This window comes from Psammomys obesus, unplaced genomic scaffold (assembly GCF_907164565.1).
Source record: "Psammomys obesus unplaced genomic scaffold, mPsaObe1.curated_primary_1811, whole genome shotgun sequence".
Classification (NCBI taxonomy): Eukaryota; Metazoa; Chordata; class Mammalia; order Rodentia; family Muridae; genus Psammomys; species Psammomys obesus.
The window spans coordinates 496,358-520,099 of record NW_026596415.1 but is presented as its reverse complement, the minus strand read 5'-3'; the positions used below and the strand labels follow the sequence as shown (position 1 = coordinate 520,099).

The 23,742-nt window shown below is 42.8% G+C and overlaps 1 protein-coding gene across 1 annotated transcript in view; it reads left to right on the top strand.

Annotated features, from left to right (window-relative positions):
- The first annotated feature begins 387 nt into the window (after window positions 1-387).
- The window catches only part of Bmerb1 (bMERB domain containing 1), a 108,398-nt gene continuing 85,043 nt past the window's right edge, over window positions 388-23,742 (top strand). Inside the window, exon 1 of the mRNA XM_055597728.1 lies at window positions 388-671. Within this exon, the coding sequence (XP_055453703.1) occupies window positions 536-671 (136 nt within the window). The 5' untranslated portion in view covers window positions 388-535. The remainder of the gene's footprint in view (window positions 672-23,742) is intronic.

Here is a 23,742-nt window from a genome sequence, read left to right as displayed (position 1 = left end):
ATTGACGAGGTGTACACAAACACACACGCACACGGTGGCTGTTGCCCCGCCCTTTATATTCAGATCATGCACATAAATGCAAACAACAGAGAACCCACAAGCTGGGGTCCACGCTTGGGCTTGTCCACAAAGGAGGATCATTGTCTACAGATACGTTCCAGCCCTCTAACAGATCCCAAGCCACCCACACTGCTTGATCCAGCCACGCAGAGCCTACCCACTGGCTCCAGTATGGGCAGGCATGTTATTCTTGCTTCCTTTAGCGATGATTTTATTTTAGTTGTTTTTGTTTTTGTTGTTCTAGAGAGTTTATCATCTGTTCCTCTTTCTCCCTACCCAGCCCCCAAACCTCCCCCCTCCAGCTTCCATTGCGCATGTGTTATACATCCCTCCCCCATTCTGGGTACCAGTTGGGCGCTTTCAGGTGCAGGAGGTTGAAGAGATGGAGCAGCTTCCTCAGCAGCGCCCGGCCTCTTAAAACACTGCTGACCTGAGCCTCCTTCCTCCCCGTAGCCTTCAGCAGAGATGGAGTGAAATGGACCCCTCGACCTGCCTCCGGGGATCAGCAATGGAGTTAAAGCAATCTCTATCTGTTCATCTGGAAGCCGAGAAGCCTCTGAGGCGCTATGGGGCTGTGGAGGAGACAGCATGGAAAGCAGAGGGACTGGGAAGTGAGTGTTCGGGCAGGGAACGGGTGGGGACAGTTGGGGACTCCTGTGCTGAGCTGGGGGCCCCCTAGAGCAGAAGGGAACGCGGGAGAACAGAGTGGAGAAGCGCCCCCGCAGCCGGGCTTCCAGTGTTGCACAGCAGCAGTGTGCGTCTTACAAACAAAAGAGGGGACCCTCCAGGGCTGGGCTGCACGGGAGGCTCCGCAGGAAATCGGGAGGCAGCTAAGCCTGGAGGCGCCTGGGCTGGACTAGGGCTGTCTAAGATCCGGCACCCGGAGGCTGCTTTTGCTATGGACAATCTTTCCTGCAGCCCAGAAAGGAGGATGCTAGGGTTTTGGGATTCTTGAGGGCGCAGGAGCCAAGGGCCAGCTTGGAAAGCAACCACATACTGGAGATGGGGGAATGTCTGCTTGCTTTTCCTGCCTTGAGGTTCAGGGCATAACCGAAATCCCGGCACCTTCCCACTTTCTCCTGGGTCAGAGGAAAGGTGAAAGTGCAAACAAGGGCAAACTCAGCACTGTGCACACACACCCACTCTGTTAGCCCTTGACTCAGTTTGGTTTGGGTCCAGCCCTCAGAGGTGGTTTCGAAACAGACCTCTGTACGCACCTGTTTTCACTGTGGTGTTTTGGTATCAACAAACATCTCCAAATAAATCCGAGACTTTTGCTTTCAATACTTGATACTTGAAACTCTGCTAAGTGTGGAGGTTATCTGAAAAGTCTAGGGTGACTTATGTCCCTACAGCTACGAGGGCTTCCTAGTGCCCTCCACCCACCTCCTGCTATGGTATGCTAGCCCAGCAGCCTTGGTGTGGCTTGCCCAGCAGCCCTGGGGTATCCTGCCAGGCTGGAGAAAACTCTCTTGCTTTCTTAGGGGCCTGCAGCCACCTGCTCTGATTCTGGGTCCCTGGGCATAGTGCTCTTCCAGCACCAGTCCCTGAGTTATGTGTATTTAAAGTATTGTAAATATTCTCCTTTCCCATCTTCACTTGGGAGAAAGTGTGTGTGTGTGTGTGTGTGTGTGTGTGTGTGTGTGTGTGTACATGAGCATGCACACGTAGTTGTTTTCTGCATATTTGTAACTATGGACTCAACATCTCAGCTATATAGTGTTTGAATTTCAAGTTCAAATGTCTTCATTCCTGCTATGATGGGTGTTCTAACACTTCCACCCTCTTTCCTTCTTTCATTTTATTTCTTCTTTTAAGACCTGGGTCCTTTATCCTGCTTCATCCTTCCTAAACCCTTTGGCTTTGGCACTTTGAGGTAACCTAGAGGTTGGTTTACAAGCTCAAAATGATACCACCAGTGGTGGCTTTTCATTGGTAGATTGCCACATCCTGAGAACTTCAGATACACTGTCTCATTTAATCCTTGCTATAGCCTTGTGTGGCACTGTGATGCCTCTTGAATGGATGAAAAGGCTGGGGCTTGCTGGGTAATACAAATGATAGGCCCAGAATTCAGACCCAGATTAGTTGGACTCCACATATTTTTCTTGAAGGTTTACTGCTTTCATAGTTTCAGGAACCTTCCTGGGTTTGTTTCAGAAATGGTCAGTGATTTTATAAGCAGACAGTGGCCCTGTTGGACCCTGCAGTCCAGTGCTTGATAGAAGGCTGGGTCCCCATAGAGTAGAAGCCAAGTACAGTTGAGGATCCCTGGCTTGGCTAGGGCTCTGCTCTTTGGCTGACAAAGTGACAAGGTACATTTCTGTCTTCACTCTGCCTCTGTTCTTTGAAAGTGGGGATAATAATATCACATACCATATGGCTTTATCATGAATATTAAATAAGATGGTCCATGCAAAGCTCAGGTAAGTTCTCAAAACAAAGCATGTTTCAGTAGTTCCTCCTCCATCTGTAGAGGGAACTCACTTTCATCCTTTCCACTAGACTGCATAAAGCAAGACTCTGGGTTAAAACTGCAATACTGAGCACATCTCTGTGAGTACAAGGCCAGCCAGGTCTACATAGCAAGTTCTAGCTGGGCCAGGGCTATAAAGTAAGACCCTGTCTCAAAATAAAAACCAAAAGCAAACTGAAATATTGAGAAGATCCCTAATAGCATTCTCTCCCCCACTTTCTGCCCCTGACCAAGGTCTCATATAACCCAGATTGGCCCCAAACTTTCTGTAGTCAAGGATGACCTTGAAATTTTCTGCCTTTCTTCCCAGGTCCTGGGGTACAGGTGTGCAGGGACACACCAAGCTCCTTCTCTTCAGCTTCTTATTTTCTCGCCTTTTTTATTGGGGAAAACCAAATTCAAGTGTATGGGAAAAACTGAGGAAGAATTCAGTTTATACTGTGTAAGTCCCTGAAATTTTTGTATTTCTGAGTCCTGCCTGTAGACTTCCTGATCCTTCTTGTTCCAAGCCATCTAAGTTTCTGAAACTTGCTTCCTGGTTCAATGCCAGATCAGTTTCTTAGGTGCCTTGGCACAGATCTCCAAACCTACCCCTAGCTCTTTAAGCTATTCATATTTGAAATCTTCTCAAAGCAGGAATCCAGAGGCCCACTTTGGAATCTTGACTCTGGCAAGTTTTGGTATTTTAATTCCTGTCTACAGTCAGGCATTTTGGGATTTTTGTTTATGTATATACATCCTCTCAGCTCTCAAGAGATCTACAGTGCCATCCCATAGGTCTGGGCCTCCATTTACTTATTAATGCAGTGTGGAAATACTGAGGCTATGGCAAACAACTGCCTAGCCAATGCTGTGATACTGGACATACTGAAGAAGGAAAGGGACTATTAAAAAGGTTCTGCTTCACTTCTGCATTTAAAGATTTTTTTTAAAGAATGTAAAAGAGTGGAAAGATGGTAGAATTGGTTGTTTTTAGCTGAGATTGTATTAACAACTTACTTTCATTTTGGCTAGAGTATTTAGAGTAGAATATTTGTGTACTCTGACTTATTTATAGACAGGGTCTCATGTAAGGCTGGCCTCCAGCCTGCTATATAGTCAATGATGACCTTGTATTGCTATTATATATGTATGTATGTGTGCTCGTGTGCATGCGCATTTGTGTGTGTGCACTATGGCACACATGAAGAGGTTAAAAACAATTTTTAGAAGTCAATTCTCTCTATATATCAACCAAACTCAGGTTATTAGGCTTGGTGTCAAGTGTCCTTTCTGACTAAACTATCAAATTAGTTCTTGACCTTGGATTTCTGATCCTCCTGCCTCTCTACTCCTAAGGGAGTATGTACCGTCATACTTGGGTTTGCATCCCTGGGACTCAAACTAAGCTATACACCATCCTTCAACTACAGTTATTGAACTTACTGTCATACTTCTCTGTGGTACTGAAGACTGAACACAGGCCTCATGAATTCTAGACAAGCACTCTATAACTTAGCCACATTTTACAGTCATCTAGACCTTGAACCTATGCTGTAGCCCAGGTCGGATTTGAACTTGGACGCCTCTTAGGCCTGTACCACCTGGTGTAGCTTCAGCTCCAGTTTTCAGATGAAGATATGTGATGTTACAGTAGAAAAGAATGGAAGTGGGGTGTGGTGGTACACGCCTGTTATCTAAGCACTGCGACAGAGAGGCAAGAGGGTCTGGAGTTCAAGGTCATCTTTGGCTACAAAGAGAGTTTGTGGCTAACCTGCTATGTGAGACCCTGTCTCAAAAACTAATAACTAAAAAAGAAAGAAAATAGGAATTTGAAGTCAAGTGAAATAAGTTCACATTAGCCCTTGCCCTTTTCAGCTGTGTTACCATGTGCATATAGTTGAAACTATATTACTTCTGGGTTGCTCTGTCTGTAAAATGGGGATAAATGGGGTTGGAGAAATAACTCAATAGTTAAGAGCACTTGACCCAAGTCCAGTTCCCAGCACCTGTAGTTGCAGACAGTTATAAGTATATAGACAGGTATAACTGTTTATAACTATAGGAGATCTGACACTGTCCTCTGAACTGTGCCGACACCCATGTGTACACACACCCAAATAAATAAGAATAAACACTTTAACATGAGAATAATCATATAATGGATGCTTGGGACTCTTGGAGGACAGAATGAGGTCATTTAACACAGTCTGCTCTGATACAAGCCCTAGGTCAATCTCAAATGTTTGTCATGACAGGACCCAAGTAGAAGCGCCTTATATCTGCAGAGATTATTGTAAATTGTGGCTGATGACTGTGGCCATTCTGCTGTCCCCACAGAAGTGTATGCAGAAAGACTTTTTTTTTTTTTTTTTTTTTGAGGCAGGGTTTCTCTGTGTAGCCTTGGCTGTCCTGGATCTGCTTTGTAGACCAGGCTAGCATCAAACTCACAGAGATCTGCTGGCCTCTGCCTCCCAGAGTGCTGGGATTAAAGGCCTGTGCCACAAAGCTCCGCTAGACACTTTTTAAGTGCCCTGCCTCCTGTGCCCTTTTTCATTTCTAAGGATTGAACTAGGGCCTCATGAATGCTAGAAAACTATCTAGTATTTTATCACTTGAAATAGAGTCTAAGAAATTGCTTCTACTAACCCTTTCCTCTCCAACCCTTAGTGGGTAGCCCAGGCTAGCCTCAAAGTTGAGCTCCTTTTGTCTCTGCTCAACCTCCTACCCACCTTTGACAGCATTTTCCCATGAGCAGTGAGGTGTTTTTTTAATAACTCAGTTGGAAAATGCATAGTGACATTTCACTGTGGCAAGATCTATAAAAATATTGCTTTCAACTGACTGTAATTAATTAAGGGAGACATGAAGACAAGGTGCCTTTTGAGAAAGCTCAGGGCTTTTGAAGAGCATTGTGGTCTGTTATCAGGACCATGCCTTAAAGGATGATCAAAGACTTGGGGAGGGAATCGGGGGAAGATGGCCTAGAGTATGTGTGTGGCGAGGTGGAGGATAAGGGGAGGGAAAGGGTGCCAGAGGTGTCCGGGGTAGTCAAAGCTGCAGTAAAGCAGACAGCCCAGGCTGAAATCTTCCCAGAAGCGCCGGAAGATAACTGTTTTTCACAAGTCTAAGAATGTGAAGCGACTAGCAAGCAGATCATTAACTGATCAGTATCTCTGATTTAATAAGTAATACAGAGTTTAAAGTAGTGTGACTTGCTGCATATCTGTATAACACTCTGTTGAGAGGAAGGTTTTTGTGCCATTTTCCCTGGTTTGACTCATTTTCCTTGACTTTTTGATGGGGGGGGATGATTGTATTATTTCTTATTTTATTTTACCATTATTCTTTCCTTTTTATTATAAAAATAACACATTTACTTTCTGTTGTTGTTTAGAGACAGGATCTTTTGTATCCCAGGCTAGCTTTCATTTACTATACAGCCAAGGATTACCTTGAACTCCTGATCTTACTGCCTCCATCACGAGAGTGCTGGCATGACAGATACATGCCACCACTCCTGTCAGTATTTTAAGAGATGTGCATACAGTATTGAGCAAGGCAAAGCCCCTCCTTTGAAGGGTTTATTTAGGGGATACCAGGACATGTATTAGGAGTGAGGGTATCAGATACTATCTAAGCAGTGTTTCATTCACAATAAATATTTCCTGAGCATTTTTAGGGAGGACTACTGCTCATTACTCTGGTCATCAGGAAATAACTGCTTGAAGAATGTTGCAACATTTTGACATACAAATAGCAAGGGATCCAAGCTCTGGACATGAAGACTTTTGGAGTATTTGAAGAAGAGGCAGGTGGCTAAGGCAGCTAGAACCCAGGGCAGGAGAAAGGCCAGATATGACCTGTAGTTATGGTTTTTAAAATGTCTGAAGCTAATTACCATGGTAAAGTGTTGTTGGGCCACACTTTTCCATGTATTTGTATATTTATGTATTCTGTGTGTGGGAAGAGCATGTGGAGGTCACAGGACAGGAGTCTGTTCTTTCCCTCCACTGTGTGGGTTCTGGGGTGGTCAGTCTTGGCAGCTAACCCCTTTACCTACTGAGCCATCTTGCTGACACCTACAGGGCATTTTAAACAAGGAACAAACAGAGGTTGGCTTTTATTTTAAAAGGTCTCACTGCCTGTAAGACCACAAAGGGTAAGACAACAGAGCTGTGATGAAGTCTTCCTAATAACATCCATTTTGAGCAAATGGGGAATGGCCTTGAGTCTGAAGGGTTGACAAGGGCTAGAGATGGCACAGCTGGCCTTTGAGAGGTTGATGACTGAGTGAAGAAGTAGGAAATGTGGTCCTTTCCTAATCCTTGGCTGAGAGTGAACTCAAGTTAAGGCCACTACAGAAGCAGAGATGTGGAATTATGAAGATGCTGGTATTAAAGAATTTATTTTGCTTTTTGGCTGGTTTCAAACTTTTAGTGATCCTCCTGTCTCAGCTTTCTGTTTGTCAAAATTACATACATGAGGCCTAGTGTGGTGGCACATGCCTTTAACCCTGGCACTTGGGGTGCAGAGGCAGTCAGATCTCTGAGTTCGAGGCCATCCTGCTCTACAAAGTGAGTTCAGGATAACCAGGACTACACAGAGAAACCCTATCTCAAAAAACCAAAAAGAAAAAAAGAATTACAGACATGAGCCTTTACCCTTGTAACTGATGTCTTGTGTTTTATGCTTTCTTTTTATGTGTTAAATGATGAGGGAGATGGCAATGGTGTTTAGTCTTGGTATTTTTGTTGTTCTGTTTTCAAGACAGGGTTTCTCTGTGTAACAGCCTGACTATCTGGAACCAGGCTGGCTTTGAACTCAGAGATCCACCTGCTTCTACCTCCCAAGTGCTGGAGTAAAAGAAGTGCACCACCATGCCCAACTCTTGGTAAATGTTTCTTAAATGCTTGTTAATAATAAGCAGCCACTGAGGGTCAGCTGTGAAATCACACTCATTCATTTCCCACAGCAATTCTATGACACAGGCAGAGTTATAATTTCTATTTTATGCTCAGGGGAAATGAAGTGTAGGGAGATTAAGGATGTTGGTGAAGGTCTTTCTTAAAAATTTTTATTTATTTGAAACTAGATAACTCTGGCTGTCCTGGAACTCACAGGCTGGCCTTGAATTGACAGAGATCTGCCTATCTCTGCCTTCCAAGTGCTAAGATTAAAGTCATGTTCCTGGCCTGCTGAAGGTCTTAAAGTCAGTAGTTGGCTGAACCTAACCTGATTAGAGACCTCTCCAACTCCAAGTATCTCTTTCCAGAGAGGTCTGTTATTCCTGGCCCAGTGCAGAGGTTGCAGAGATTGGAAAGAAGGCAAGACACAGCCTGGAACCTGAAAAAGAATACAGATATGGGGAGAGGGGATATAGTTACAAGAACACTGCAACCAGTGCTCCATGGGGACACAAGCAGGAGATGAGAAAAGACTAGTGTTCATTAGGGGACTTTAGGCCGACAGCAAAGCAGACTGTTTGCATTGGGCCTGTGAACTAAGTAGTTTTTAGAAGTGAAGAGAGGTAAGGATGGCATTTAAGGTTAACTGCTAGTTTGAAGAGAGGGCACCTCAGGTCAGCCACATAGTCAAGGCAGGGAGGAGGTGATTTCAAAGGCCAGAGTCCATGTGCTGGCTTTGAGTTTTGCTTTGATTTTTTTTTCTGGTTTCTTTTCTCTTGGCTTAAAGAAATATGCTTCCATTGGCACATGTGTTATGGGACCATAGGCCCATGAGGCTCCCTTACACCAGTTATCTGTCTCCTCCATGCTATACAGCTGTTAGCAAGGATTAGTTGTCTCAGAGTTATTTCTAAGGGAGAAATGAGATCCAGGAAGTGTCTGTGATAGGAGCTCATTCTTGTGAGACAGAATTTGTGCTCTTTCCTTATTTCCTTATTTCTGCTTCTCTTTCTCATGCTGTCTGTGCATATAGAGTATCTATCTGTCTATACTTATATAGATAACATATGCATGCATTTGTGTGTTGTGATTTTATTAATATGGAGAAAAATGTATTAATCAGCTTTGCATTATGACAACAAAACAGCTGAGGCAGAGAACTTGTGAAAAGAAAAGTGTATTTAGTTCACTTGAGAGATTTAAAGGCTAAAATTAGTTGGCTCTGTTAGTTTGATCTCTGGTGAGGTCAGCAGATATGTGTATATGCATAAGATGTGTGTATGTGTGTGTGTGTGTGTGTGTGTAGAGAGAGAGAGAGAGAGAGAGACGGGCAGACAGAAACAGACACAGAGAGAGCAACAGAGACAGAGAGACAGACTAATGTACCCCAGTCTTCTAAAGGTATACTCCCAACGACTTAAAGACTTGTTACTAGGCCCCACAGGACTTCTCAATATTGCCATCTTGAGGACAAGTCCTTAGTCACCCTGGGCATGTAGGGAGACACTAATCATCTTTTAATCACAATAACACAGAAGAGTGACCAATTCTTGCTACTGGATGCCCAGGGGCTGGGAGTGATGCAAGGGGCAGAAAAACAAGGATACAATGGGGAGCAAATAAAATTGAGTTTCACTGGGAAAAAATACACAACTCCAAGCTTTTTTTTTATGTGGAAAGCAAAGCCTTCATGCTTGTACAGCAAATAGTTTACCTGCTGAGACATTGCCTCAGCTCCTGGAAGCTCCTAGAAAGACTCTAATTCCATTCATAAAGGCTCTACTCACATGACTTCATCATTTTTCACAAAGCCACACTTCCTTATTCTTTCCTATTGTGGTTTAGGTTCGGTGTCTGAATTTCAGAGGTTCATGAACAGTCTGTAATGGGCTCCTTGATTGAGACAGAAATGAAGTCAGATGAAAACTGGAGATATGACCAGGTCTCTCTCCAGGGGTGAAATAAAAGGACCTGTCATTTTGATAAGGAACAAAGGGGCAGATATGATTTCCATTTTGTTCCAGTTTGTTCTGCCTTAGTTATTTCCCAGAAGCTCACTGGAGGGGAGACTAGCCTATTCATTTCTGCTGATACAGATCTTCTTATAAATGAAGATGTGATTCACAAAGTTAAGCATGACCTTGTGTCCTGGTTACTTTAACTGTTGCTATGATAAAATACTTAACAAAGGCAACTAAAGAAAGCAAGACTTATTTCGGCTGGCAGTTTGAGGGTAGCGTCCATCATGGTGAAGACATCAAGCCAGTAGGCACTTGAGGAAGCAGGTTGTGCTATATAAGGCCAGAAGGTGGAGAATGATGGATGCAAGTGCTTTCCTCACTTCCTTCTTTTGATTCAGTCTAGGATCCTAGCTCAGGGAATGGGCCTGCCCATAGTGGAAGAGCCAAAGTTAACTTGTAAATCCCACTTTTCCAAAAACAAGTTAACTTCCTGGACCTCTGGGAGTTGTAGTTCTTGAGAAATAGCAAGGCCATGTGCTTTCACTTCCCTAAACAAATTTGTTTGAACCAACTACACCAGATCAGTATGGGCAGGAGGTACACAGGCAGGAAGTACATCAGGATGTCCGCTTGCCCCTCACTGAGCCTGATTGGAAATGCAGCAAATTCTGGGGTTTGCCTATGTAAGCCTCTACAAAGTATAACTTGTAGCCAGTCTCTGGAATCCCAGAACGGACCTGACAGCAGTCCATCCTGATCAGTATTTAATTTAAGCTTGCTTCAAATTTGGCTCAAAATTGTGGAACTGGTTTTTCTTTTGCCAATTTTAGGATAAACAGTTGAGACAGATTTAATCACTCCTATCAACCTAATCTAGGGCATGTGTCACCGGCACGCCCAGGGAATTGTTTCCTCAATGATTTTAGTTCCAGTCAAGCTAACAATATTAACCACCACAACTGTTTTTTTTTTTTGTTTTTTTTTTTTTTTTTTTTTTTTTTTATGTATAGGAGTGTTCTGTCTGCATTTACATCTGCCAGAAGAGGGAATCAGTTCACATTATAGATGGTTGTGAGCCACCATGTGGTCACCGGGAATTGAACTCATGACTTTTGAAAGAGCAGACAGTGCTCTTAACCACTGAGCCATCTCTCCAGCCCCACAACTGATTATTAGAGTCTGCTTCTTTTTTTTTTTTTTTCTTTCCTTTTGAGACAGGTCTCAAGCTGACTAGGAACTTGATAGGTAACTGAAGACTTCTCGACAGGTAACCGTGGACATCTGATCTTGCTTGCCTCTACTTTCAAGTGCTGAGATGACAGTGTGCATGCTCACACCTGGTTTATATGGTACCGGAAATGGAACCCTGGGCCTTGCCAAACTGAGCTAGATCCCCAGACTTTAAAATTTACAATGAATTGCCACTTAGTGCATTTACAGAGTTGGGCAAACATTAGTGGTCTCATCCTAATATCTTGTTCAACTGTAAAGGAAACTCTGGTGGAATTACGGGAAAAGATTTCTTTTCTATCTTATTGCTAGGTTAATGACTGAACTCCCAATCACAAATGATGATCAACAAAAAGGTTAAGAATTTATCTATATGGGCTGAATATCCCTTATCTGAAACATCTGGGACCAGAAGTGTTTTGAATGCTGATTCTGTGGTGTTTGCATATATTTGCATATGCATAATGAGATGTCCTGGTGTTGGGACCCAAGCCTAAACACTAAATTCATTTATGTTTTATATATCCCACATACACACAGCCAGATCATTTTATACAATATTTTTAGTGTACTTCTGTCTTGATTATGACTCATTATTCCACATTGAGTATGGAATTTTCAACTTGAATTGTGATATTGGTGCTTGAAAGGTTTCAGGGTGGGTGTCTACTAAGCAGTAGACTACTGGCCCAGTACACATCATGCTCACGGTTCCATTCCTACAACTATAGGAGGAAAAAAATTAAACTTTTTATATGCTGGGCATGGTGTCTTATACCTGTAATTCCAGCACTTTGAAAGTTGAAACAGGAGATTAACATGAGTCTGAGAGAAATCATGTTCCCATAAAATAAGATATTCCAGGTGTTTAAGCTTTTAAGACTTTTGTGGTTGGTGTTTTATGGGACCATGTGGTGAAGTTTTATGACACTGTGTGGAGGTCAGAAGGGAACCCCAGCTGTTATTTCTTAGACAATGTCCACTTTGTTTTCATGTGGATGACAGGGTCTCTCACTGACCTAGACTAGTTAGCCTGCCCCAGAGATCCTCTTGTCTTGGCTTCCCAATACTGGACTTACAGGTAGCTGCCTTTTCTCATGGGTTCTGAGGATCAAAACCAGGTCCTGGTGCTTGTGCAGTAATCGTTGTACTAACTGAGCTCTCCCCAGTTCCCTAAGTGACATCTCTTCCCTTTGGGTATAGGACAGGATGCCTCCCACTTGAAGTTCTTCAGGGTATAAAAGCATGAGGAAGTCCAAAAACAGATATGCCAAGGAACATCTAACCCTGTGGGATTACCATCTCTTGTTGTAGAAAACAGAAAAAGATGAATGTTGGGCTACATATTATTTATTATTAGCCCTATGATTATTGTGGTGATATTATCTAACCCACTATCACAAATAATAAGACACAGACACCTGTTAGATTTATAATTGCCTTATTTACCTTGGGCTGGGCAGATATTTTCCTTACACTGTCTCAATATCCTCATCATCCATCTCCCAGCCCCCATCCAATGTCATCCACCTTAATCCTCCTCATTTGGTCTACCTTCCATGGTACTTGTTTTTATTCTTCATCTGGGCCTTTCTATGCCATTATTGGAGTCCTTTCTTTTGGCCTACATGGTTTCTTCTCCACCTAAACCATCATGGCATCCTCCTTCCTCCTCTCTTCCTATCCATCTATCTACTGTGATTCTCTCTGTCCTCTCCAAGCCCGGGAACCTTAGCCACATCTACCCCACTCTGCCTTTCCAGGAACAGGCTGTTTAATCAACCAATCAGATATGTCTTAGAAAGGTTTATAAAACAAGGATAGGTATAACCAGATCTTGAAGGCCAATAGCACGTATTAGACCAACCTCCAACAATCTCTGGCTATACATTAGAGTCCTTCAAGTCACATTTAATACAACCAACCCATTCCTCTATTTTCCTTTTAAAGTGGACTAGAGGCCTCTAGCTTGGAGGGAAGATGATATTTCCAAGATCTGGGATCAGAAGTCAGTCTGAACCCATTTGTCTTACATATTTATTTTTAAGGGAAAGAAACAAAAAGCAAAGTTAGGGATGTAGATCACTATCTTTGCCTAGCATGCACAAAGTCCTGTGTTTCATCCTCAAAACGGTAGAAACCAGGCATGATGGCATATGCCTGTAATCCAAGCACTTGAGAGACAGAGGCAAAAGGATGAGAATTCAGGGCCATCCTCTACTACATATGAATTTGAGGCTAGTCTTTATAGGCTCAGTCTTTAAATGAAAAGAAAAAAGAAAGCTAACTAAAAAACAAAAACAAAAAAACAAAACAAAACAAAAAACATTCCAGGGCTGGAGAGATGGCTCAGTAGTTAAGTACACTGGCTGCTCTTCCAGAAGACCCAGGTTTGTAGCCAGCATTAGTTACTTTGTGCGTTCTTCTTTTCTCTACCCTTCTCCCCCCGCCTTTTCTGTTATCCTTTCAGCCCCCTAACACTAGATAAGAGAGAAAAAAAGGATAGAGTGGAAAGGAAAGGGATCCCTGAATAAACTCAGGGATTGGAAAGGGAGTGATGTTATCATTAGACTACTTCCTGCTGATAAGGGACATGGAGTTTTTGGGGGCAATTTTGATCTTTCCAATCAGGTACTAATTTCTTCTTGTTGTTTCTTCTTTGTACATGACCACTTAACAAACCTCAACCAACGACGACCAACAATGACTAGCAATAACCAAAAATAACCAACAACCCACCACCTCTATTGGGACTCTAACATTTATATAACCTCTAAGAAGTCCCCAGAATTCTAATCACAGAAACTATCTGCAGCTGGCAAAATCACGCCCCTACCAGAGCACATGGTAAATCATAATCAACTGCTGTGAAGCAGACCCATATCCCCACACCTGGGATTAAAACAAGAACATTTCTGTGTGTGTGTGTGTGTGTGTTTTTAAAGAAACCAAGGTTCCAAAATTGTCACTATACTGGTTCAATAGGTAACATCCACATGGCAGCCACAGCTGTCTGTAACTCCAGTTCCAGGGGATCCAGACAGACATACATACAGGAAAAACACATCAATGTACAAAAAAATAAATTATTTTTTTAAAGTCCTTTTCTCAATCTAATCGTAACAGCAAACCCTGAGTACTCTCAGGAAACATCTGATCCAAGTGCCCACATGCTGTTGTTCCAGGGTGAAAGGAAGCAGATGAACTCAGGGCACCTTGTCCTAGATCAGACATTCTTTAACTTATAAAAGACCCCCGTGCTCCTATTATTATTTGTAAACATTCAAACTTTGCAATGGATAGAGAAATGCAGAATTCACGTTTTATGGGCCAACCTCTCCATTGCTTTATGCCCTTTTCTAAAATGGAAAGACAACAAGTCATACTCAGAAAGATTAACAGTTCAGCAGTTACTGCCATTCCTAACGATTCAGTTGGCTGCAGGCAGATGTTATAGGAATGGACCCATACTGGAAGGCCAGGTCTAAGATGAAGGTCTGTTTAGGTGACACCACATGTTAGAGGCTCTGGGTTGCTATGGAGACTGATTGGCCTGAGTTACATTTATTTTGCTCATGCTTTTCAAGATTTTGGTCCATGGTGGGTGTGCTCTATGAAGAGCAGAACATCACAGGAGGGAGCATGTGATTAAGGCTAAGCTGCTCACTTCAGAGGGCTGGGAACAGGGTCCCAGTATCCCCCTCAAGGGTGAGTACCCAGGGACATAACTTCCTTCCACTTAGAGGTCACCTTATCCCCATAGTGGGTTCCCAGGCATTGAACTCAGGTTGTAAGACTAGCTATCTCATAGGTCTGACCACCAAGCCTTTGTTTCTGTCTGTCTCTGGTGTCTCTCTGTCTTTCTTTCTGTCTCTGTCTCTGTCTCTCTCTTTGTAGACAGAGTCTTATGTATGTAGCCCAGGGTATTTTTTCTCCCAGGCTATTCTTGAACCGCTGATTCTTCTGCCTCAGCTGGGACTACAGGTATGTACCACTATGCCTAGCTGTGTCTAAACCTTTAACATGAGTCTTTGGGGGACATTTGAGATTCAAACTTACAGCATAGAGAAAAAAAAAGTATAATATATAGTATTATAAAAAGATAATGTTCAGAAAAAGATAAAATCTTGTCACAAAGATAAAAACAAAACAGAAGTTAAAGATTGTTGTCTAGGCCTGAGGTTTAATGCTCAGTTGGCAGGGTGCTTGCCTATCTTGCATTCTATCCCCAACACCACATAGAACTGTGTGTGGTGCGGAACACCTGTACTCTCTGTTAGGACTGTGGCAGGAGTTACACGGTGGGTTCATAAAGCGTGCCACTCAACTGATTCCACGTGGGAAGTCTATTCGGGGAAGGGGGGTCACAGAGACCTTCTCTGGGCAAGGTGGGAGAGAGAGAGAAGAGAGGAGAGAGAGAAACAGAGAGAGAGAGTGTGTGTGTCCTCTTATAAATTGACCCAGTGTGTGGGCAGGTGGTTGCAAGTAGTCCGCAGGTGGCCTCACAGATACCTGATGTCCCTTTGGCAGGTCCCTTGGGGATGCCTGCTTATGGATCCCAACACTCTTAGCTCTTGGGAAGTTGAGTAAGGAGGATCAGAAATTCAAGGTAATTCTCAGGGTGCACCGTAAGTTTTGAGCCAGCCTGGGATACACAAAACCCTGTAAATAAATAAACAAATATGTAGTACATTCATCTGAATCAATGTGAGTTCCAGGCATGTGTTTAAAAGGACATGAAGGACCATGTAGTCAGGAATACAGGCCTATGTAGTTGATAGGGATCGAGGGACGAATGCTCCCAGAGGGACTGGCTCCTGTAAGATGGACCAGAGTCTGCATGTGGGCCAGAATAATTTGTGTGTTGTTACCACTTCCCTGCCACTTATTATATAGACACGAAAGAGCAGACTCAGATGCCCTGCAGGGGTGACTTGTAGAGAGTGTTTTCCACAGATGCACAGGCTCTAGGGAATTTCTGTAATGTATGTGCATTCCTGAGGAGGTAGTGAGAAGTCAGTGCTTAGGTGCTTAGGCTTCAACTAGCTATGGAGCCAAGGATGACCTTGACCTTCTTATCCTGCCTTTGCCTCCCAAGAGCTGGGATTTACAGGTATTTGAAGCTATGCCTGGTCTTGAACCCAGAGCTTTTTTCATGCGAGGTAAGCACACTATTAAGTAACCCACACTGCTAGACCCCACAAAATGATTTCATAGGAAACCATGAGTAGAATGTTTAAAAACCTGGAGTCTGCAGAACTGTAGAAATGTAACTGAAAATCCGGATATTCTCATTTGATGCCCAGTGTCTCAGGCTTTATTCACTTTGCATAAACCTTAAATAGATGTGAAGCTTGATTTAAGCTGAGACTTGCTGTTACCAATTTAGCTGCCCCACAAACTAAAAATATCCACTATGTATACATATTTTTAGCTCAGGGTCACAGCTGTGTCACCTGTGTGTGATGATCAGCCTGCTTGGCTGGCAGATCAGATCATCCTCTTGAATAGGTCATTAACACATGGGCTGGCACACAGTAGGAATTCTACACATACCTGATGATTGAGGCATTCCTGAGCAACCAAGGAAACCCATGTGTCAGTTCCTAAAGAGGTCCGGTTACTGGGCACTAACAAGTTTCTAAAACTGTTCTAGGAAAACAAATCACTTTGACTTTTATGGGTTATCCAGATTTCCAGCCTTTCTTTAACTGCTGTTTCTGTTATGTAAAAATACATCGAGAGCAGCTTGGAGCTGGCTGGTGAGACTAACCCTTCTTTGTGCCTCTGCTTGCCAGCCTGATACATGCAGAGCTGAAGGTGCCTATCAGAGGCAGAGTTTAAACAGAATTTCCCTATAGTGATTTGCCTTTCTCTAAGATAGTGTTTTGTAAATCCTAGTCAGAGGAATCACAGGTGTTAATAGGTTTTCTAAGAAAAAGAGGTAGGAGTATGGTCAATAAATTTGCCAAAGGCTGTGTAAATATTCCGGGAGGAAGTTTCTTGGCTGTCGAGTCTTTCAATTAGGCAGTTCTGGGGCAAATGTGTGCAGGGTAAGTGCTCCATGTCTGAGCTGCAGTTCTAGCAGGCTGCTGCAGGTTGGAACTCTGAGGGTGCATGGAACCTGTGGGTATAAGGCACTGCCTGGCCTCAGGTCTGCCCTATCTGCTGTTGACTTTGCATTACATATATAGTTGAGCATGACCTTGAACTTTTAATCCTCCTGCCTCCACCTCCTGTGTGTGAAAGCCTCTAAAATAAGCACCCCTGCCAGGGGAATGACTCAAGAAAGCTCTATCTGTGGAGCTTCCAGTACCACTGGCAAGAAGAGTCTCAAACCACCTTCCCACCCCGACCCCACTCAGCATCTGTTTACTACTTACTTACATAGCTTTGGGGAAGGGTTTCTTGAGCCTTGAAACCTCTTTCAGAGTTTTTGTAAGTTCTCTTTCCCCTATAGGTGAAAGAGCTTCTCAGGAGGAAATAGCTACACAACAGCAATGGACCTCCCTAGTTTCTTTATCCACCCACTTCATTCCCCCTTCTACTTTCATGATGTGTTCCAGGTGTGTGTGTGTGTGTGTGTGTGTGTGTGTGTGTGTGTGTAGTTGAATTTAGATTTTGTGCTATTACTATCTCTTGCTCCTTCTTCTCCCTAGGCCCCTCCCTCACACAGCCATACTTGCATACATATACATATATTGAATATATATATATATATATATATTGAATATATATATATATCTGAATAAGAGAAAAAACACAAACACTTGTTGGAGTCCATGATGATGGCTGACAGTTCTATCCATTTTTATTTTTGTTTATGGTTGAATGCTATTCCTTTGTGTTTACATACTGTTTTTGTTTTTTTTTGTTTTTTTTTGTTCATCCACCTGTTGATGGGTAACTAAGCTAGATTCACAGCTTGGCTGTCATAACACTAGAGTGGCACACACAGCTGCTGAGATATCTCTTGGGTGTACTGACTCACAATCTTTCTGGTACAGACTTTGGAAGATAACAGCTGGGTCAGATGTAGTGAGAGACCAAAGAATTAAAAATTAGTTTTTGGAGTTATTGGTTTAAAGTTTAGAGCACAAGCCTGAATAAAAGCCAGACAGGTGAAGACATGTCCAGCTACCTGCAGGGAAGAACCAGCCTTACTGCATTCTTTCCTGCCCACTAGAGATTTCTAGGAAACAGTTTCTAGGAAACCAGCCCAGATCACCTCTCTCCCCTAGAACGGCCAACAAGGGAAGCCAGACCATTGATGGTTTGGGGGCCTTCCTACAGCCAGTCAGTTTAAAATCAACATCCGCTTTTGTGTTTCAACCAATAGACGCTTGCCATGCAGGAAATCCCCTGCTTTGGGTGCCCTGGGAGGGACTGGGACCTTTAAATCACCCATCTACCCTGAGCATGAGGCACAGGTAGGAGAACTGGGAGAACTGGAGATGCTGGGAGAACTGGAGGCCAGGTCCACTTTGATATGTTAAATAGGAACCTCAGCCGTTTTTCCCTGTCTGAAACCCAACAGATATCAAGAGAAAATTTTTTCTTTCCAGAGTTTGAGTGAGGGAGAATCTCAGGCAGGTAGTGAGGAGCTCAAGAGGCAGTTGTTTTTACTAAGCTAGATGCCACTAGTATAAGTTACAAGGGTACAGTGGAATATAACAAAGTCTAGTCTAATTCAACAAACACTCTGTAATTCTTTGGCATAAATATCTCTGCTAAGCACTGAGAAAAATAAGAAATCTAAAATACATAGGGCATAGTCATTCATTCATCTGTTTATCTGACCTCACCCACATCCTCATGCCCACCCTCATCTGAGTTCCATAGGAAATGCAGTAAAAGTTCAGTTCTCAGTGAATTTGGTTTACTTGCTCACACTTTTCCACTGTGCCATGTGAATGCATCTCACCTGCCTTTCACTCCAGCTGCCTTTCACCCTCACCTATCTGCGTGCTGGAAATGAAACCCTGGAGCCCTGAGCTTGCCCTGGTAGGCAAGCACTCTACCACCACACTCCATCTCAAACGTGCTCTTGCTTCTTGGGATGAGGAACCTTCATACTGTTGGGTCTCAAACATCAGTATTCATTCCCTGATGTCTCCTTCAGTGTCAGAAGGAGATTAGTGTCTTCTTTTGATCCACCTCTCCCATCTTAGGGGAAGTTCTTACACCAATTTTTCTTCGATTCTATCCAGGTGGGAATTATACCTGGTGTATGTGCCCAGTATTTATCTGTGTTCAGGTGTTCAGTTAATGTCCATTAAATGCATAAAAAAAGCAATGATCATGTTAATAAAACAATACACTTTTAAGGAGAAAAGGGAGCTGAAGCTAGTGGTTAAGATTAAGACAGTTATTGTTGACAAGAAACATTGAGAGCAGCATGTTGGGCCTCTGAAGAGGAAAAGGGACCTGAGTGGGAAAACTGCTAACTCTGAGTCAGAGTGAGGCATTAGAGTGATGTGATAGTCTTAGTTTTGGTAGGTACCATTTTCTGTACGATGTTCATGTTAGTGACAGAGGGAAGGCTCTCTTTGTTACTACATTGGTAAATCTCCGTAAAAATTGAGCCATTTGGTTCATGCAAAAGCCCTCTGATGTAACGTCCTTTCCTACCTTCCTTTAGAACTTCCTCCAGAATGGTGGTATCATCTATGATTCTCTTTTTCATTTATATGTGTACATGTGTATACAAGGGCACGTAAGTGTGTATACATGTGGAGGCCAGAGGTCAACCTGGATGTTATTTCTCAGGAGTCAGCCACCCTGTTTTTTGAGACAGGAACTCTCACTGGCCTAGAGCTTGCTCAGCAACCCCCCAGGCCTCCATCTTCCTGGCTGTTATTACAGGTCTGGTTATTTATGTAGGTCCTAGGGATCAAACACAGATCCTCATGCTTTACTGTCTGAGCCATCTCCCCAGCTCTCTTTTTCTTTTTAAGTGAACAAGCAATTGAGTTAATCACATTTTTAAAAAGTGGAGGTCCCTGTAAGCTCTACTTCTGGCAGAGAAATGAAACTTGAAGGGCAAGAAGGAATCTTGGTTCAGCACAACTTAGCTGGGTTGGTTCAAACTTCAAGAATCTAACCCCAATCAGATTTAAGCACAATACAATTTGGAGGAAAAAAAAAAGGTTCCTTGTGTAATCCAATCCCTGGTGCACAAGGAGGCATAATTACATAGAAACTCAACTGAAAGTTCATGTCATTTCTTCAAAGAAGCTGGGTTCTGGAGATAGGCCACCTAGCTTAAGAGTTTAGGGGAGGATCTTGTGTGGGCTTATAAAGATAGTGGAAAGGTCATTTTGGCTGTTAGCCTCCTCCAGCCCTAGCTGTTGAAGCTTGGGGGAGCCCCTAGACATACAAATAATGCAAAGGTCACCTAGACTATTAGCCATCTCCAGTCCTGCTTGTGGGAACTTGATTGTTAATTAGTTGTTATACTAACAACTAACTGGTTGTTAGTATTTATATAAAAATGATGTGACACACACATCAGGAACAGGTATTATATGAAGAGGTTTATTGGATGGAGATGGTGAGTGAGAGAGTATAGAGAAAGAGACATGGTGGAGGAAGGGGGCGTCCCGACAGAGAGAGGGGAAGAGAAAGAGAAGGGAAGAGCAAGAAATCAATAGAGTAAGAGAGTGACAAAGTGGCAGGTGGGTCCTTTTATGGAGCAACTGAACCATGCCTGCCAGGTGTGACTAACTGGTGGGTGACACATGATGACATCATAGGTTGCTAGGCAAGCCAGAAGCAGGCTGCCTAAACACTAACATTCCTCTCTTTTTGTTTAATTAAAAAAATGAGGAGCTTGGGCTGCTCTCACGTAAGGCAAGTTAAAGTTTTTAAATGTAGGTTAATTTGAAGCAGCTCTTGGTCACCATGCAAGAGGGATAAGAGAGAAAGAGAGATGAAAAAGTAAGATCTCCAAAATGTCAGACTATATGGTGAGGAGGAGAGGAAGCCCTGCCCTGAAAAGTTCAGGGTAGAGGGTGGAATTTCTAGCCATACCCAGCAGCAGATAGGGACTGGGGAATGCTGGGAGAACCTGGAGCTGTTGGTGCTGGGCCTGAAGCACACCATTTCAGCCTTTTGTTTATAATAAGTGGATCACTGGTGAAGAAATCAATCATCTTTAGCTCTTTCCTACTGACACTAGGGTAGTGATAGGGAGGTCAAAAGGATGAAATGTTGGCCAAGCCCAGGAAGAGTAGGCTGTTTTGATGCTGTCCAAGGTCTGTGAGAACATCTGTAGCTGTGAGTGAAAGTGCAGGTCCGGCTTGATGCAGACTGCCAGGTTAGACTGGAACACCTGTGGTAGTTCTTTTGGCACTGTTGTGGATGTAGGAAACACCTGGGTCCAGCATGCCACTGGAATGTACATATAGGCAGAAGACAAAGTTAAGTAGGTTACAGAGAAAATTTCTTTAGGTGTGCATTACTTTTAGGTATGCGTTTGAAACTGTTGGGGAGAGCAGAGACAGAAAAAAAGACTTAAATATAGAAACTTCCATTTATCCCAGGGTAACCTCCATTTACCCAATTGCTGACAGTAATTTAAAAGATTTTGTTTTGGATCTGTCATCTAAGGAAATTGAGGCCAAGTTTGGTTGCAGAAATGTGTAAGCCTAGAGGCCCTTAAAGTGAGTGCTAGGTGCACAAATCTAAAATTATTTGGAAGGCATCTCAGAGGGGAGCTTGGGTGTATGGAGGAAGAGACGATTCCTATGGATGAAGAGAGAAAAGTCAGTTCTGCCAGTCTTTGGGGTGTTCCCACAAAGTACAGGAGAACAAAAAGTATGGGGGCACAAGATGGCAAAGCAGGTCGTCAGGAGCAGTGCCAGGGGCCACCACAGGGAATACTCCTGGGAGACTCGGCTCACTTAGTACTAGGATTTTCTGATGGTGCACCCAAAAAGCCAAGAGACCATGTCAGTAAAAAGAAAAGGATTATTCGCCCAAGAGAAGGCATCTGTGTGAGGGTCGGCAAGAAGGGAGGGTACCTCCATTCCCCAGTGAAATGGAAAGATACCAGCCAGTTTCTCAGACAAAGGGAAACGTTTACACCAACCATGGAAAGGAACTCATCAATCTGCCAGTGTTGTATGTAGGCATGTAGTGATTGGGTAGCCAGAAAAGAGGAGTCCCAAAACCAGGGAAGGGGGAGGGGTAAAAGCCTACCTTTTGAGATAGACAATAGGTGCAGTACTTATCTGGAGCCCAATTGACCTGAGAGATAGATTTGGGTGGATTTCCTGCAGCTTATAAGAATCCCTTTTAAGTTTTACAAAGGAGATAAACCTTTAGACATGTTAGCATTGGACATTTTACATTAAACATATAATATTCACTGAAATACACATTGTAGAAAAGGCAGTAGACATACACCTTTGTGTTAACAGGATAAACACTCCCTAAGGTGAGCTCTGGAAAGGCAGAAGCCTTTCATGAAGTAGAAGGGGCAAAAGCTCACTTGGTCTTAACTAAGAGGCTTAAATCAATTTTTAAGTTTGCCTTTACCAACCTTAAAACATTTTCTTAGACCCTCAAATATTTATAACTTGCATTTACTAAACTTAAAACATTCTTCAAGCATTTATAACTTTCATTTTAACACTTAGATCCTAAAACATTCATAATTTGTATTTACCAACCTTAAAACACATTCTTAGACCCTCAAACATTTTCTTAGAAGCTTTGTAACTTAAACTTCTGTATCCTTAGGCCTATGTATCTATTTATTTACCATGAGACATAAGTGAGACTGCTATGAACATTTATTGTTCTTTAGTTAAAGGGTTGGTAAAAGTTTACAACTGAAGCCTGTTTTATGTCTGATAGCAAACTAGACTGTTTAGACCTGACAATAGCAACTCTCAGAGTGAGGCTTAAGGCCTGGTCTCTTGCATATGAAGGGAACTGAGAAGGCATCTGAAGTCTCCCAACACAGAAGTTGGCAATATGACCACAGGACCCAAGTGTGGGCTTAAAACAGAGCTGTAATGCTACCCTGGGCTGGGCAAGGGTGGTGGAGGTCTCAGAATCTAGGAGCCATTTGTCTTCCACCAAGTCAAGGAGCTGGAAGGCTGGAAGTGTCTATGGCTCTTGGACTGGTTGAGCCTCCATGGCTAGGCACAGAGGACAAGCCTGCATGGGAACATTTTGACTTCCAGAAGCCAGTCTGCCAGCAGGCAGTCATAGCTTGTTGAGGCAGCCTCAGGACCAGTGTACTTCCTGGCTACATTTGAAATAGTTACCTGGCAGAGTTGACTTTTGGCTATACCCTGACGGGATGGGGCATTGCAGACCTTTTTTCTCCCTATGCGGGAATGCTGACAACCTCTGTGCAGCAGCCAAGGTCTGGAGCATAGTTTGTGTTGTAACTGAGCCTGTTGGGAAGGCTCTTGGGCTTTAAAAATCATTTTTACTAACTCCTGTATTGGCGGTGTGTGTGTGTGTGTGTGTGTGTGTGTGTGTGTGTGTGTGTGTGTCAGGGACCATCTTCAGCTCTTTAATAAGATAGCAGTGAAACCATGTTTGGATTTGTAAGACTATAAATATATTTTTGGACATGTTAGAGGACTTGATAATCTATGAAATGAATGACTATTAACTTGCATTTGTAGGACTTTAGGTTTTGTCCCTGTTAAGTTGGAGCCTTAAAAGTCATAAACATAGTCGTAAGCAAGAAAGAGCATAACAGTTTCCTGTATGATTTAGTATATAAAAGTTCCATAGCTTATAAAAGTCTAAGGCTATATTATAAATTATTAATATTACCATATTCATAAAATAAGACCAAGCATATTTTAACCTTTTTGATAGTGAGGATATAGTACAATGTCCAAGTTTTAACATAAATAAATGCCTCTAAAATAATAGATCTTAATTTAGAGTATCCTTGGAATTATATCATCTAGTTTAAATGTATTTAAGCAAAAACTTTTACTTACTAACCTCTGAGTTAGGAGATTTAGGATAAACAACATAGTAGAACAGTATAGAAGAATTTTTAAATTACATTTGAATTTATTACATCAAATTTATTGGCCAGAAAGCTTAGTGGTGAATCTGGATCACAGGCAACCTATGGCAGGAGAAACAGCAA